At 60.4% G+C, this 12,947-nt stretch overlaps 1 protein-coding gene across 4 annotated transcripts; it reads right to left on the bottom strand.

Moving 5' to 3' along the window:
* Positions 1 to 2,798: 2,798 nt before the first annotated feature.
* TMEM171 (transmembrane protein 171) lies at positions 2,799 to 12,743 on the bottom strand. 4 transcript variants are annotated; one of them, XM_072826783.1, is made up of 4 exons: positions 12,633 to 12,743; positions 8,659 to 9,361; positions 4,213 to 4,354; positions 2,799 to 3,069 (listed from the first exon to the last, which is right to left on the bottom strand). In XM_072826783.1, exons 2-4 carry the CDS (start codon positions 9,293 to 9,295, stop codon positions 2,883 to 2,885), a joined length of 966 nt encoding a protein of 321 aa, XP_072682884.1. In that variant the 5' UTR covers positions 9,296 to 9,361; positions 12,633 to 12,743; the 3' UTR covers positions 2,799 to 2,882. The 4 variants fall into 4 exon arrangements, with proteins under 4 accessions (XP_072682884.1, XP_072682882.1, XP_072682883.1 ...); XM_072826781.1 differs by lacking the exon at positions 12,633 to 12,743 and adding an exon at positions 11,753 to 11,878; XM_072826782.1 differs by lacking the exon at positions 12,633 to 12,743 and adding an exon at positions 11,598 to 11,737.
* Positions 12,744 to 12,947: the final 204 nt, after the last annotated feature.

The following is a 12,947-nucleotide window of genomic DNA, read 5'->3' as shown; positions in this document are numbered from 1 at the left end:
TATATCCTATCCTCTATACTGCACCCACATTGCAACGTATGTTACTTTTCATACATAAGACATTATGCATTATATATAAGTATTGTGAAATATATGCATATCGAAAAAGAGCATGTGCATCAAAACAGAAACTAATAAAAGGCATGATGAGTTGGAGGGGTAGGTGGGACGGAGGAGACGAGTCACGGATGGAACCAGGGTCTCTCCATGTCCACCTTTTAATATAGTATATGTTTTATGTGTTCAGAAATAAAATTAAATTGGGGTGCCTGGGTGGCTCAGCTGGTTGGGCATCCTACTCTTGATCTTGGTTCAGGTCATGGTAAATATTAAAAAAAAATAAATTAAATCCAGAAGCAAAATTAATTTTAATATTAAATATAAATGGGGATAAATGACCCCAATCGTGTATCAGATTAGCAACAGGAAGAAAAATAATTGTTTCAGTGACCTCTGATGCATGACCCTAAGTTTACGTTTGGGCTTAATGAAATACACATTTTTTAAGGATTTAAAAGGCTCCAAAAACTCTTTTACTTCGTTCCGTCATTTTGATAGCGGTAGTAGAACTGAAGTGCAGTTGGAAGGAAGAAGGAGCCCCAGCCAGCAACCTGCTGCGGGAGGAGCGGCCACCTCTCGGCGCTGGAGCGTGGTCCTAGGTCCTTTCCGGGGCTGAAGGGGGCACCCCAGAAACAGGCCAGGGGGACGGAGTGGGGGGCTGCCCCAGGCACGTGTGAGGGCACACCGGCCCCTTCCCAGGACACAGACCTTGGGGCGGGGGGGTGGTGATGTTGGGCTCTGCCGAGGGCACCCAGGGCTGCGATAACTTGTCGTGCCGTCGGGCGTAACGTGGCCTCATCCTGCGCCCACCATCCTCCTGCACCCACCACCCTGCTGCCTCCACCACCCTCCTGTGCCCACCACCCTGCTGTGGCCACCACCCTCCTGCGCCCACCACCCTCCTGTGCCCACCACCCTCCTGTGCCCACCACCCTGCTGTGGCCACCACCCTCCTGCGCCCACCACCCTCCTGCACCCACCACCCTGCTGCCTCCACCACCCTCCTGTGCCCACCACCCTGCTGTGGCCACCACCCTCCTGTGCCCACCACCCTCCTGCGCCCACCACCCTCCTTCGCCCACCACCCTCCTGCGCCCACCACCCTGCTGCCTCCACCACCCTCTTGCGCCCACCACCCTCCTGCACCCACCACCCTGCTGCCTCCACCACCCTCCTGTGCCCACCACCCTCCTGCACCCACCACCCTCCTGCACCCACCACCCTGCTGCCTCTACCACCCTCCTGCGCCCACCACCCTCCTGCACCCACCACCCTGCTGCCCCCACCACCCTGCTCCCTGGCCCAACAGCCGTCCTTTCCCCAAGGGCAGACCAGCGCCCACGGACTTCTGGTTGCATTTTCATTTCATGGGCTTGTAAGGTAAAAGCCCTCGGTTACAGGCCCCCCCTCCCCCGCCCCGCCCGAGCCTCTGGAAGGTCTTGGTCCAAAACGGAGTCAGTCTACCTAGAAATTTCAGCTTAATCATTTCAAACAAATAACAGCAGAAGGAAGTGGTAATCATCTACCCGGGGTTCTAATTTTAAAATGTGAATAATTAACCTTCCAGGAAAGGAAAAAAAAAAAAAAAAAGCAGCCGAACCTTAAGAGCAGTTGAACCCAGTAAGTGTTGCCATCCAGGGGCGGACGGCAGCAGCAGAGGCCGCCCCCCACTTACCGCGGGCGATTCCCAGGGACGTGGTCACCGGAGGCCAGACTGGAGCGTTCGCGCCCGGGTCCCGCCCTCAGGCCCCTGCCCGCTGGGCCACGGAGAGGCGTCCGGAGGTGCCACCTGCGCTGCCCCGGCAGGGCCACCCCCACGTGCCCGCTACCAGTGCGCATTTCCTGCAAGTCAGCTTGTCCCGCAGAACCGCCAGCGCAGCTCCCTCTGCTGCGGGCGGGACCTAAGCCCTGGCCGGCGCCCACCGGCACCCAGGCCTCTGCCGGTGGGTGGGTGGCAGTTGGGCAGCCGGGCCCAGGACACTGCAGCAGAGGCGCGTCCTTCCCGCGCCCCCTCCCGAGAGTCCAGTTATCCCAGGGGCCCACACATCCCACCCTGGGGGCACCTGCCCGTCGCCCCGCGATGGTTACCAGCTGCCCTTGGCTCAGGTCATGACCCCGGGCTCCTGGGTTCCAGCCCCACGTCCTATTGGGGTCCCCTGCTCAGCAGGGGGGCTGCTTCTCCCCCTCTCTGTGCCCCTCCCCTGCTCCTGCTCGCTCTCTCTGTGTCAAAAAGAAATACAATTTTAAGTACAAAAAAGAAGAAATTCATCTTCTGAAAGTGTCACTGCACATGCACGACGGAAGAAAGAAAGGGGATTGGGGGAGGACAAAAGAGAGGGTGGGGAAGGCCAGACGGGGCCTGGGAGCACAGCGTGGGGCGGCGGGGGTGACGGTGGGGTCGGAGGGGGACAGCAGGGGCAGCGGGAGGTGGCAGGAGGATGGTGGGGGGACAGCGGGGGGACGGCAAGAGGACAGTGGGAGGACAGCAGGGGACAGCGGGAGGACGGCGGGGGGACAGCACCAGCCAGAGGGTTTCAAAAGCCGGTCCCACAGTTTGGCGGCAGTGCCCTTGGGACACGAGTTATGCAGCGTCAGAGCCGTGGCTTCTTCATCCACCGACTCAAACGAGGGAACAGGCTGCGGGTGGGCCAGGCCACGGCCTGAGCACAGCCTCTTCCAGAACCTTCCCTTGGGGCTGATGCCACAGTCCCAGGGAAATCAGGATGGAGCCAGTGCCGTGGTATTTTTTTTTCTTTTTATTAAAAAACAAATTAAATAAAATAGCCATCAGTTTTCCAGAAAACGGAAGCGGAGTGCACGGCTCACGGCGCGGCAGGCCCGGAGCCCAGGGTCGGCGTCGAGGCGGCCGCCGTTTCCTTCTCCTCGTACCTGGGAGGCAGCTCGGGGGGTGGGAGGGTGTCGGGGGCCGCAGCAGCCCCGGAAATGGTGTATATGGATTCGCCATGCGCCTCGGGGGCCGCGCCCTGGCGCCCAGGAGCTGGGGTCCGACTGAAAAGGAGGGAGAAGGGGGGACAGGTCGGGCCCCAGGACGCACCTGAGAGCGGCGCTCTCGGCCAGCGGCGGCTTGTGCGCCTCTGGGGCCACGGTGACACGCACACCTGGGTGCCCTCCCCCCACCCCGCCCTTCGGGTCACATTAGAGACCTCACCCCACTGCTGCCCTTGTCATGGGGGAGTCTGCGGGGAGCCTCGTCTGGCCTGGGTTCAGGCCTGGTCTCCGCAGGCTACTGTGGGGCCGCGGGAGGCAGACGGAGGCCAAGGCAAATGGGTCAGGGGGCCAGGCCCGGGCGGGAGCTTCCAGAACACACCACCTGGACCAAGGTCCTAGCCCCCGAGCCCCTTGTGCACCTGCGGTGGGCCCCGCTCCCCCCTACTGCAGTGACAGAAATCACACGGCGGCGGGGACCAGGGCCGTGGGTAGGCTAACAGGCCTTCACCGAGGGCTTGGGGGAAGCTCATGGTCGGAGAAAAGAACATAAAAATCCCCCAAGAGGATCACGCAGCCGTGCAGAGCCTCCGTCCACCGTCCAGGCAGGACGATCCCATCTGTGCCCCTGCAGCCCAACCCCCCGTTTGTCGTGCAAGAGGAATGCGGGCCTTCAGACGTGGAGGGGCGGGTGAGGTGGCTGCCACCCCAGCCCTGCCCGGGTCCTACTCCCAGGGCACCCGGGGCGGGGGGGGGTCCGCGGTGGAGCCTCTGCCTTGGACCCAGGCCGTGACCCCGGGGTCCCAGGATTGAGTCCCGCGTCGGGCTCCCTGCATGGAGCCTGCTTCTTCCCATGACCCCCATGTACGTCTCCCCGTGACCTAACGTGGCAAAGCCCAACATGGCCCGGGGCGCCCCAAGGCCCGGCTCGGGGGCTCAACACGTGGAGGATCAGCGCAGCCAGGAGGACCTCAAGATGCCCGCACAGGGCTTCACGCTCCACCCGGTGCAATCGCTGTTGTCATTTTTAATGTATGCGCTGCCCCAGAGTTTCCTGAAGGGCGCTCTTCTGCGAAGGCCGTCCTCCGACAGAGCCCCCGGCCTCTGATGTCTGCGCCTGCAGCCTTACAGACCTCACCTGGCCTGGGCTCAGGCCTGAACACGTGAAACGCGCCTACTCGTGAAGTTCAAATGCAGAAGTCTTACCCATAGTTAAAAATACTGTAATACGAAGGTGGATTTTCATCTAGACGCAAACCGTCAGCCCCAGGACTTCGAGTCGCCGCAGGAGCCGAGGACTCAGGAAAGTAGGGCGGTGGCGGCGGCGGGAATAGGATCACGGCATCACCTAGGGAAACAGCATTCCAGTGAGCACGGCCGAGGAGCAGGTGCACAGCAGCAGGAGTAAGCGGGTGAATGATGCATTGGGCCCGTGAATATAAAAGGTCAAAACACCTAGGCTACCTCCGGAATTTAAACGTGCGCCCATCGAATGCACAGGGGCGGAAAGTGAAGGTGGCCCGGGGCGGGGCGATGGGGGCACTGGAGTGAGTGTTCAATGGGGCACTTCCTCCCTGGCGAAGAGAAGCTTCTAGGGGCACCCGGGGGCTCAGTGGTGAGCGTCTGCCTCTGGCCCAGTGCGTGACCCCAGGGTCCCGGGATCGAGTCCCGCATCAGGTCCCTGCATGGAGCCTGCTTCTCCCTCTGCCTGGGTCTCTGCCTCTCTCTCTGTGTCTCTCATGAATAAATAAAAACAATATTTAAAAAATAAATAAAAAGAAAAAAGAAGCTTCTAGAACTTGATAGTGGTGATGGTTGCAAACACTGGGAAGGTGCTTAATGTCACTGTACACTGAAAAATGCTTAAAATGGTGAATTTTATGTTACGTTGACGGTACCACAGTTCCTTCCAGCAGCAAACTAGTATTTCCTTTTTCTTTTTTAATAATTATGTTGTTATGATGAAGATATTTTTAATATTTTTTTAATTTTTTATTTATTTATGATAGTCACACAGAGAGAGAGAGAGAGGCAGAGACACAGGCAGAGGGAGAAGCAGGCTCCATGCACCGGGAGCCCGACGTGGGATTTGATCCCGGGTCTCCAGGATTGCGCCCTGGGCCAAAGGCAGGGGCTAAACCGCTGCGCCACCCAGGGATCCCAAACCAGTATTTCCTGATGGGCCTGAGCTAGACCCCTCGGTGAAGTGCCCGCGTCCTCCGGGCGCCTCCTGCTCCAAAGCTTTCCTCATCCTCAACTTAAGATTTTAAGTCATCACCGCTTGGCAGTTGGAGGAAGTGCGGTTCTCCGGGCGGTGGGAGCCCCCCGGGGAGGAGCTGAGGCCCCCGGGTCACTGCCGCCCAGCAGGTGCGCTTCCGGGGCTCTTCCCACCCGGGTCACCACGCGGTACAGGCAACAGGCGCTCTCAAGGGAAGCTTGTTTGCCTTTGGCGGGTGGGCTGGGCCCTCGGCCTTTCTGTGGCCACGGTTCCCTCCAGACATAGGACACCCTTTGCACAGGAGACACAGACTCCACGTGCAAGCTCTAACTTGCACTCAGGTCCCCATACAGACCCCGCCACGGGGGCTGCCCAGAACATTCTAGACGTGTGGCAGCCCCAGTACGCGGAGGTTTGAGGGTACCTCTCTTCGGCCGGCGGCACCACGGGACAGCTCAGGAAACATGAGGGACAGACGACGGTCATCAGCGCCGGGGGAAGCGTCTGCACAGGGGCGCACAGGCCGCTTTACCGCTCCCGGGTTCCCGCCCGAGCAGGCACCGTGACCCCCCCATCCCCGGGCCCCACCTGCCGCACCTGCCCTGCCCACCATCCCTAAGTGCACCTGCCGCAGAAGCGGAGACTCGGGTGCTGCTGGGGACGGTGCTGCTCGAGGAGGGGCTCCTGCAGACGTCGGGGCACCCCTGCTCCCTGCCCACCCCGCACCCCGGCACCCCTGCCCACCCAAACAAAGGCACCCCTGCACCCCCCGCCGCACGCCCACATCCCCGCACCCCTGCACCACCACCTGCGCCCCTGTGCACCGACAAACCTACACCCCTGCACTCCCTGAACGCCCGCATCCCCGCACCCCTGCACCACACTCATGCCCCACACCAACAAACCTGCACCCTGGCACCCCCTCCCACCCCCACCCACCTGAACACAGGCACTCCCACACCCCCTTACCACCGACACCCCTGCACCCTGGCACCCCCATACACCGGCACCCCGGCACCCCAGGCACCCCTGAACGGCCGACTAGAGTCTCCAATGCACACGCCAACCTAAAGCCAGCTGTCTTCAGTGGTTGTGGGGGTTCATTCTGTTCACAGGCCCAGGCTGGCAGTGAACCTCCGGAGCAGGCCGGTCACCTCCCCCGCCAACACCCAAGCCCCAGGCCCCCCGCCCCTTGCCCGCAGTCCAGGAGGCCCGTCGGAGCCTCTGCCCATCAGCTCCCGCCGCCAGGCCCTGCAGCCCACTCTCCCTGAAAGCAGTCCCATCCCCTGGGGCGCCCCTTCACTACGTCCTGCAGTACTGGAGGCCCCCTGGGTTGACAGCAGACGTCCTCCAGGAAGGGCCACCTCACACCCCTGCACCTGGACCCGGGACTCAGCGCCCAGCGCGCCCACAGTGGGTGGATCCTGTGTCTGCGGAGGAGGCGCACCCCCTCTGGGAGCAGCTGGACCCTGGGACTGAGCCCAGAATCGCCTCTATCCTCCAGTCCCTCGCAAGGGAGGGCCGACCGTCGAGGGACAACGCCTAGATTCTTATCCATTAGGTTAGAGGCAGGACTTCTGAAAATGTAAAGCCTACCCCGAACTATATCAAAGGAGACCAAGACGAGGAGTTAGGCTGCCAGGTTTGATGGAACTTACAGGGTTAAACGGAAAAGATTTTGCGTGATGGAGCGCCAACCTCGGGAGGAAACCCCCCGGGAGTCACTGTGTCCCTGCTTTCTGCTGCCCCCAATTCCAGCCATCAGGAGGGAGGCTGGACCCCACGATCCCCTGATCGCCACCCCAAAGGGCACACATCGAAATGCTCCCAACTCAGAACACCGTGAGCATCAGTGAGCGTATTTACTTGTCCCCTCCACCCCCCGTGTTCCCCAAAGAGGACTGAGCACATCTACACCATGGGGTGAGCCCTAAAGTCACGTAACAGCTCCCCGCAACACTGGGCGAAGGATGAAACCAGTGGAAACAGTTACAGCCCGGGGCCCGGGGGCCCTGGCCGGTGCTACGTGGGGCCATAGTACCTGTGTGCCCACCTGCCTGGGTTTGGATCCTGGCTCTGCCACTTGCTGGTCTGTGACCCTGGCAAGTTACGTGACATCCCTGTGCCTGGGTCCCTTCATCTCTAACATGGACGTACTGAGGGTACCTGCCTCACTGGGTTGCCGTGGGTGTGAAAAACTGGGAAGCAGCAGACCCCAAGGAGCACTTGGATGGGTATTTGGTCCCAGAGGGACCCCTCGGTCTGTGTTAGCCGTTATTAATGTATAACCAATATTGCTGTGGTCACCACAAATATATAAATATGCAGTCGGCTGGGAGATTCAACCCCGGCCCCAGGATTTGTCTGTGAATCCATCTGCCCTCGTGCTCCAAGGTCCAAGGCCGGTGCCACGTGAGGCTGGCAGGCCAGGAGCTCCCACGTGAGCCCCGCTTCCTGCAGCAGGCAGCCTGGACCAGACGTCTCGCTCACCATGCTCCTCTGGTGCCTGCGTGGCCTCTGCCCCTAGAGCTCCCGGCCTAGCCCTTTAGAGGCCAAGGCTATAGCTTCAGAGCTCTTCCCTTGCAGAAGTAGGAGATTGGGGGGGGGGGGGGTGTTTTTTCAAAAATGAGCAGCAATGGGGTTTCTCCTTTGTGTGAAACTGAGGCCAAGGCCGCTGGGGCAACAGTGACCCACTCTTCTGCAGAACCCAGAGAACACAGAAGTCAATTCTCGACATTCCGTGGGTGAAAGAAGAGACAGGTGCGATCACATTTCCTCTTTCTCTGTGCCACCGTTTCCAAGCTTCGCCTCCACCCCGAGGCCAAGGATAACGTCATAGAAAATGAACATTGTGGGAAACGGTGCAGATAGCCCTCGCCCCCAAAACACAGAAGATGGGCCGACTTGGGGATACAGAATCCTAGAACGCTAGCGCTGCCAGGAATCGTTGCAACGCTCATCTTACAGCCACAGAAACCAAAGCCATAAGAGGTTACAGACTTAGGAAGGACAGCCAGCCAGGGACATCCTGGGACGGGACCCCACACGTCCAATACGACGCACCCTAGGTACCAACGGCACTTGGCAGGCCTCCTAGGTGGCCAAAGGCTCCCAGGCTATCCTAGTACTTTCTCTCATGTTCCTCTTCATTTGCTCTGTGACCTCAGTCAAGGTCATGACTTCATGTCCCAAAGCTCTTGCTCAAGTAATTAATAAGGAAGTGTTAGAAGGAGATGATGAGCACGCACTAGGGTTCTCCTGCGGCTTCTCACGGTGGCAGCGCTGTGCACGCACACATGTGTGCGCCTGCGTGCATGTGTGTGTGAGAGGGACGGAGAGAAGAGAGAAAGTAGGCCAGAGCGAGGGCCACCCAGTGAAGCCCTGATGCAACCGCCACCGTGATACGTGCGAGCACAGGACCAACAGCCACATACCTACGGTGACCTGGACAGGCTCCAAGCTCCGGATCTGCGGGTCCTCATTTTCGGAGGCATCCTGGCCCTCGTGCAGGTTGTTTCTCTTCACGTGGGCCACCACAAAGAAACACAACCCCATGAGTACAATCAGGGGCCCCATGATCTGCAGGGACAGGAATCCACACATCTGCGGCTCTGTGTCGGCAGAGTCCGTCTCGTTCAGCGCTTCCTGCGCCCAGTCTGAGCCACAGCCGGGGACCCAAATGCCCAGGATGCTGATGAGCATGCCACTTGTCAGGAACAGAAACCCAAAGATGAGGCACTGGACAAACTGGCGGCTCTCCCCACAGAGGAAGTCTCGGTCGGGGTCCGCCGGACTGCCCCGCAGGCGGCTCTCCCGGAGCTGAAGCCGGGCCCGGGAGCGGGCCAGGATCACGGCCCCCAGCCCTACCGCGGCACAGGCCGGCCCAGCGACCTTCAGCACCACGCTGCAGTCCTGGAAGATTCTGTACTGGCATGCCTGGAACCCAAAGATGGACAGCAGCACCCCCACACACAGCAGCATGGCACCAAAGACAAAAAGGAAGAAGATGAGCTTGCTGACGCACCTGTTGCGCTGGGCCCCGTCCGGCTCAGCAGCAGCCACGGGTGACATGGCCAGACGGCCCCTTGCCCAGAACAGGCGGGACAGACTGCCTTCCCTCCGGGGGTCTCACCAGCTCTGAAAATATAACCAGACACCAAATTAAGGTGGGCACAGGTGTCCTGACCCGCCCTGGCCATTTCAGAAATCACACTGGGATGAAATCACAGGGAGCAGAACTCCATGCAAATGATACAATGAGTTGGTCCATGAGTCAGAAGCACTGGCATTCAGAAACTCCTGAATATGCCATTTTACGAAGATATTTAAGAAGAGGAAATGCAATTACCAGGCACCTAAGAGTGTCTTTTAAAAAAAAAAAAAAAAGCAATGACAACAAAGCCCATACAACAAAAGTAGCTGGGTGTGGCTTTTCCTGTTATGAGTCTTACAAACTCACTTCCCTGGGCAAACAAAACAAAACAAAAAACCCCACAAAGCAATGGTGAGTGTGAGGGAAGAACTGCAGGGATTATTTCTGATTTACGGACGTCCCATGTTTCATCACAGCTGCTCTATTTCCAAATCGATAAATCTCGGTTCAGTAGCTAACTTCCCGTTTCCTGCTTCAGGCTGTGGCAGCTTTCCATTCCCTGTTTTCTTCTAAGGCTGGGACACCCGCCGGAGGCCCAAGTCCAGCCCTTTCCACGGAAGGGGAGGGCGGTTCGGGAACACGACACAGTGGGCTTGGTGGGTTTTAAGTTAACTCTGTCAAAATGTGACTCTTGAGTTCTCACACAGGTGCTGGGGCTGCCTGGGGTCTGAAATCTGACTGGCCCGGGGGGACCCTGGGGAGCCTGGCACCGCGGGTCAGGCGCAGCCTCTGTGTGTGGGTCACCTCTCACGTACCCTCCTGCAACGGGGCCTCGCACTTCCACAAAAACATTTAGGCTCAGTTAAAAGTAAGCAGCCGATCAAATCACCAGTTAAAAGCACTAAACACAACAGAACTTGACTTTGAAGGCAGAGTATAAGTGAAATCCAGTGGGGAGGCCCCTCCCATGAGATCACCCAAGGCCCCGCTGCTGTCACCATATAATCACAGGAACCCAAATCGGTGGTTACCAGTTGTCTAGTTTCTGCAGGTTGCCTTTATCACCTTAGGTAACCTGTCTTACCCTGATGGTGGGATATTTCACCAGGACCCTTCAAGTTGGGGCACTGGAAAAGACAACTCGTGTGTGAAGACCATTTGACTTGCTCAAGGGAAGAAAACTTATAATATTCCGTCTTTTGTATCCGTCATCATATGCAGGAGCTCAAGGTTGAGGCTGTAAAGCCAAGGCCCCCCCAGCAAACCCCGACCATGTCCGAGGAGGGTTGGTTTAAGTAAAGAGAACAAATGGCTGGTTGTAGACCAGGAAGTACTTTTCCAGGAAAAAGTGTAATGGTATCAGAAGGAAGTTGGAGAAGAAGGAAATATAGGAGGGAAATGAGCTTCCAGGTTAAACCTGGACAGACTGTGTGTAAGATGGGATAAGAGTGCCTGGGGGTAGGTGGTGGAGCCTCTGCCTTCAGCTCAGGGCGTGATCCCGGGATCCAGGGATCAAGTCCTGCATCAGGCTCTCTGCAGGGAACCTGCTTCTCCCTCTGCCTGTGTCTCTGCCTCTTATGAATAAATAAAAATCTTAAAAAAAAAAAAAGATGGGATAAAGCTGAGACAGACACTTAAAATACTGCACTAATTTAAAAACCAGAAATCTGAGTCCTGTAATCTCTGTTACTGGTTCCACAGATAAGGGTGATTCTCCACTACAAAGTCCTATCAGGAATTCATTGAATTCCTGGTACCTTCAACTCTGAAGCGAGTTCCAATGTCTTTATTTTTTTTAAGATTTTATTTCTGAGAGGTTATTTATGAGAGGAGAATTCATGAGAACACACAGAGAGGAGACAGAGAGAGGCAGAGACCCAGGCAGAGGGAGCAGCAGGCTCCACGCAGGGAGCCCGGCGCTGGTGGGACTGGATCCCAGGACCCCAGGGTCACGCCCTGAGCCAAAGGCAGTACCAAACCACTGAGCCACCGGGGCTGTCTGGCTTCCAGTATCTTAAGGCAAATTCCCCAAATACTGGTAAAGTAAGAAGAAGCCTAAAACTGGACCTGGAGCTCTTTTCCATGGACAAGCGGCCTGGACGGTGGCCACACGTGCGGCTCCCTCGTCCAAGTGGCCTGTGGGTCTGTCCGTGTGTCCGTGTCCCAGGGCGCACCCTCCACAGGTGCCAAGTCCAGGCTTTGCCAAATACCGACCTACGTTTGCTCTCCCCAGGCCAGGGCCCGCTCCGCAGCACCGTGTCCCGAACCCGCACAGCTCACCTGCCCGAGGCTCTGCTGCCTTGGGGTACAGGGGGGCCCAGAAGTCTCCCCGGACCGGGCTCGGCGCGCCGGCTCCGCAGGTTCGGCTCGGTCCTCCGCGGGGCTCCCCGCCCGGCCCCCGCCCGCAGCCCGGCCCGCGGGGACCCAGCGCTCACCTGGGCTGCGGCCTGCGCGACCTGGGCCCCGGGCGGGGCAGCCTCGGGGCGGCGGCCCTCACCGCACGCTCCCACCTGCGCGTCGGGCCGCGGAGGGCGGGCCCCGGACTGGCCGGCGGAGGCGGCGCCGGGAGGGCAGGGCGGGGCCGGAGGGAGGGAAGGAGCGGGGAGGGAAGGAGGGGGGAGCGGGGAGGGAAGAGCGGGGAGGGAAGGAGCGGGGAGGGGGGCAGGGAGGGGGGAGCGGGGAGGGAGGGAAAGGGCGGGAGGGGGAAAGGAAGGAGTGGGGAGGAGGAGGGAGGCAGCGGAGAGGTAGGGAGGGAAGGAGTGGAGGGGGGAGCAGGGAGGGAGGGAAGGGGCGGGAGGGGGGAGGGAAGGAATGGGGAGGGGGAGCGGGGAGGGAGGGAAGGGGCGGGAGGGGGGAAGGAAGGAGTGGGGAGGGGGGAGCAGGGAGGGAGGGAAGGGGCGGGAGGGAGGGAAGGACGGGGAGGGAGCCCGACCTGGCCGCCTCGGGGACCGAGCGCGCCCGGAATCCGGGGAGAAGGAGCGCCCGCCCTCCTGGGCGCGCAGCCTTGGGACGTGGGGGGCGGCGGCGAGGGGCTCCGGGGTGCGCGCGAGGGCTCAGCCGGTCCCTCTGGGCGCCCGACCCGGGTGCGGGGGGCGCAGCGCCCGCTGGGGCCCGGCGACCGGGCGGGTGGGGCCCTCCTGCGGCCCCGGGGACCCCGCGGCCGAGCCCGGGGCAGGCCGGCTCCAGCGCCGCCGCAGGCCCTCGCGGGGCCGCCCCCCTCTCCGCGCCGGGCCCCCCTGCGGCCCCCGGGTGCCCGCACAGCCCAGCCGGCCGCGGCTCCCCTTCCCGGAGCCCGGAGCCTTGGGATGGGCTCACCTGGCGCCGCGTTACCTGGAACCTGCCGGCCCGCAGCAGAGGTCGGGGCGCCGTGGCGGGGAGTCGGGGCCCAGCCCGGTGCACCTGCGCGGGGAGGGGGGGGGGGCGCGGTGAACCGGGAACCTGCCGGCCCGCAGCAGAGGTCGGGGCGCACTGGAGGTGAGTGGGGGCCCAGCCCAGGTGCACCTGCGCGGCGGGGGGGGGGGGGTGCCGGGGACGTGCCCGCCGCAGCAGAGGTCGGGGCGCACTGGAGGTGGGTCAGGCCCAGCCCGGGTGCACCTGTGCGGGGCCCCGGGGACGTGCCCGCCCACTTGC

Source organism: Canis lupus, chromosome 5 (assembly GCF_048164855.1).
Source record: "Canis lupus baileyi chromosome 5, mCanLup2.hap1, whole genome shotgun sequence".
In the NCBI taxonomy this organism is placed as follows: domain Eukaryota; kingdom Metazoa; phylum Chordata; class Mammalia; order Carnivora; family Canidae; genus Canis; species Canis lupus.
This window is presented reverse-complemented; position numbering and strand designations above follow the sequence as displayed.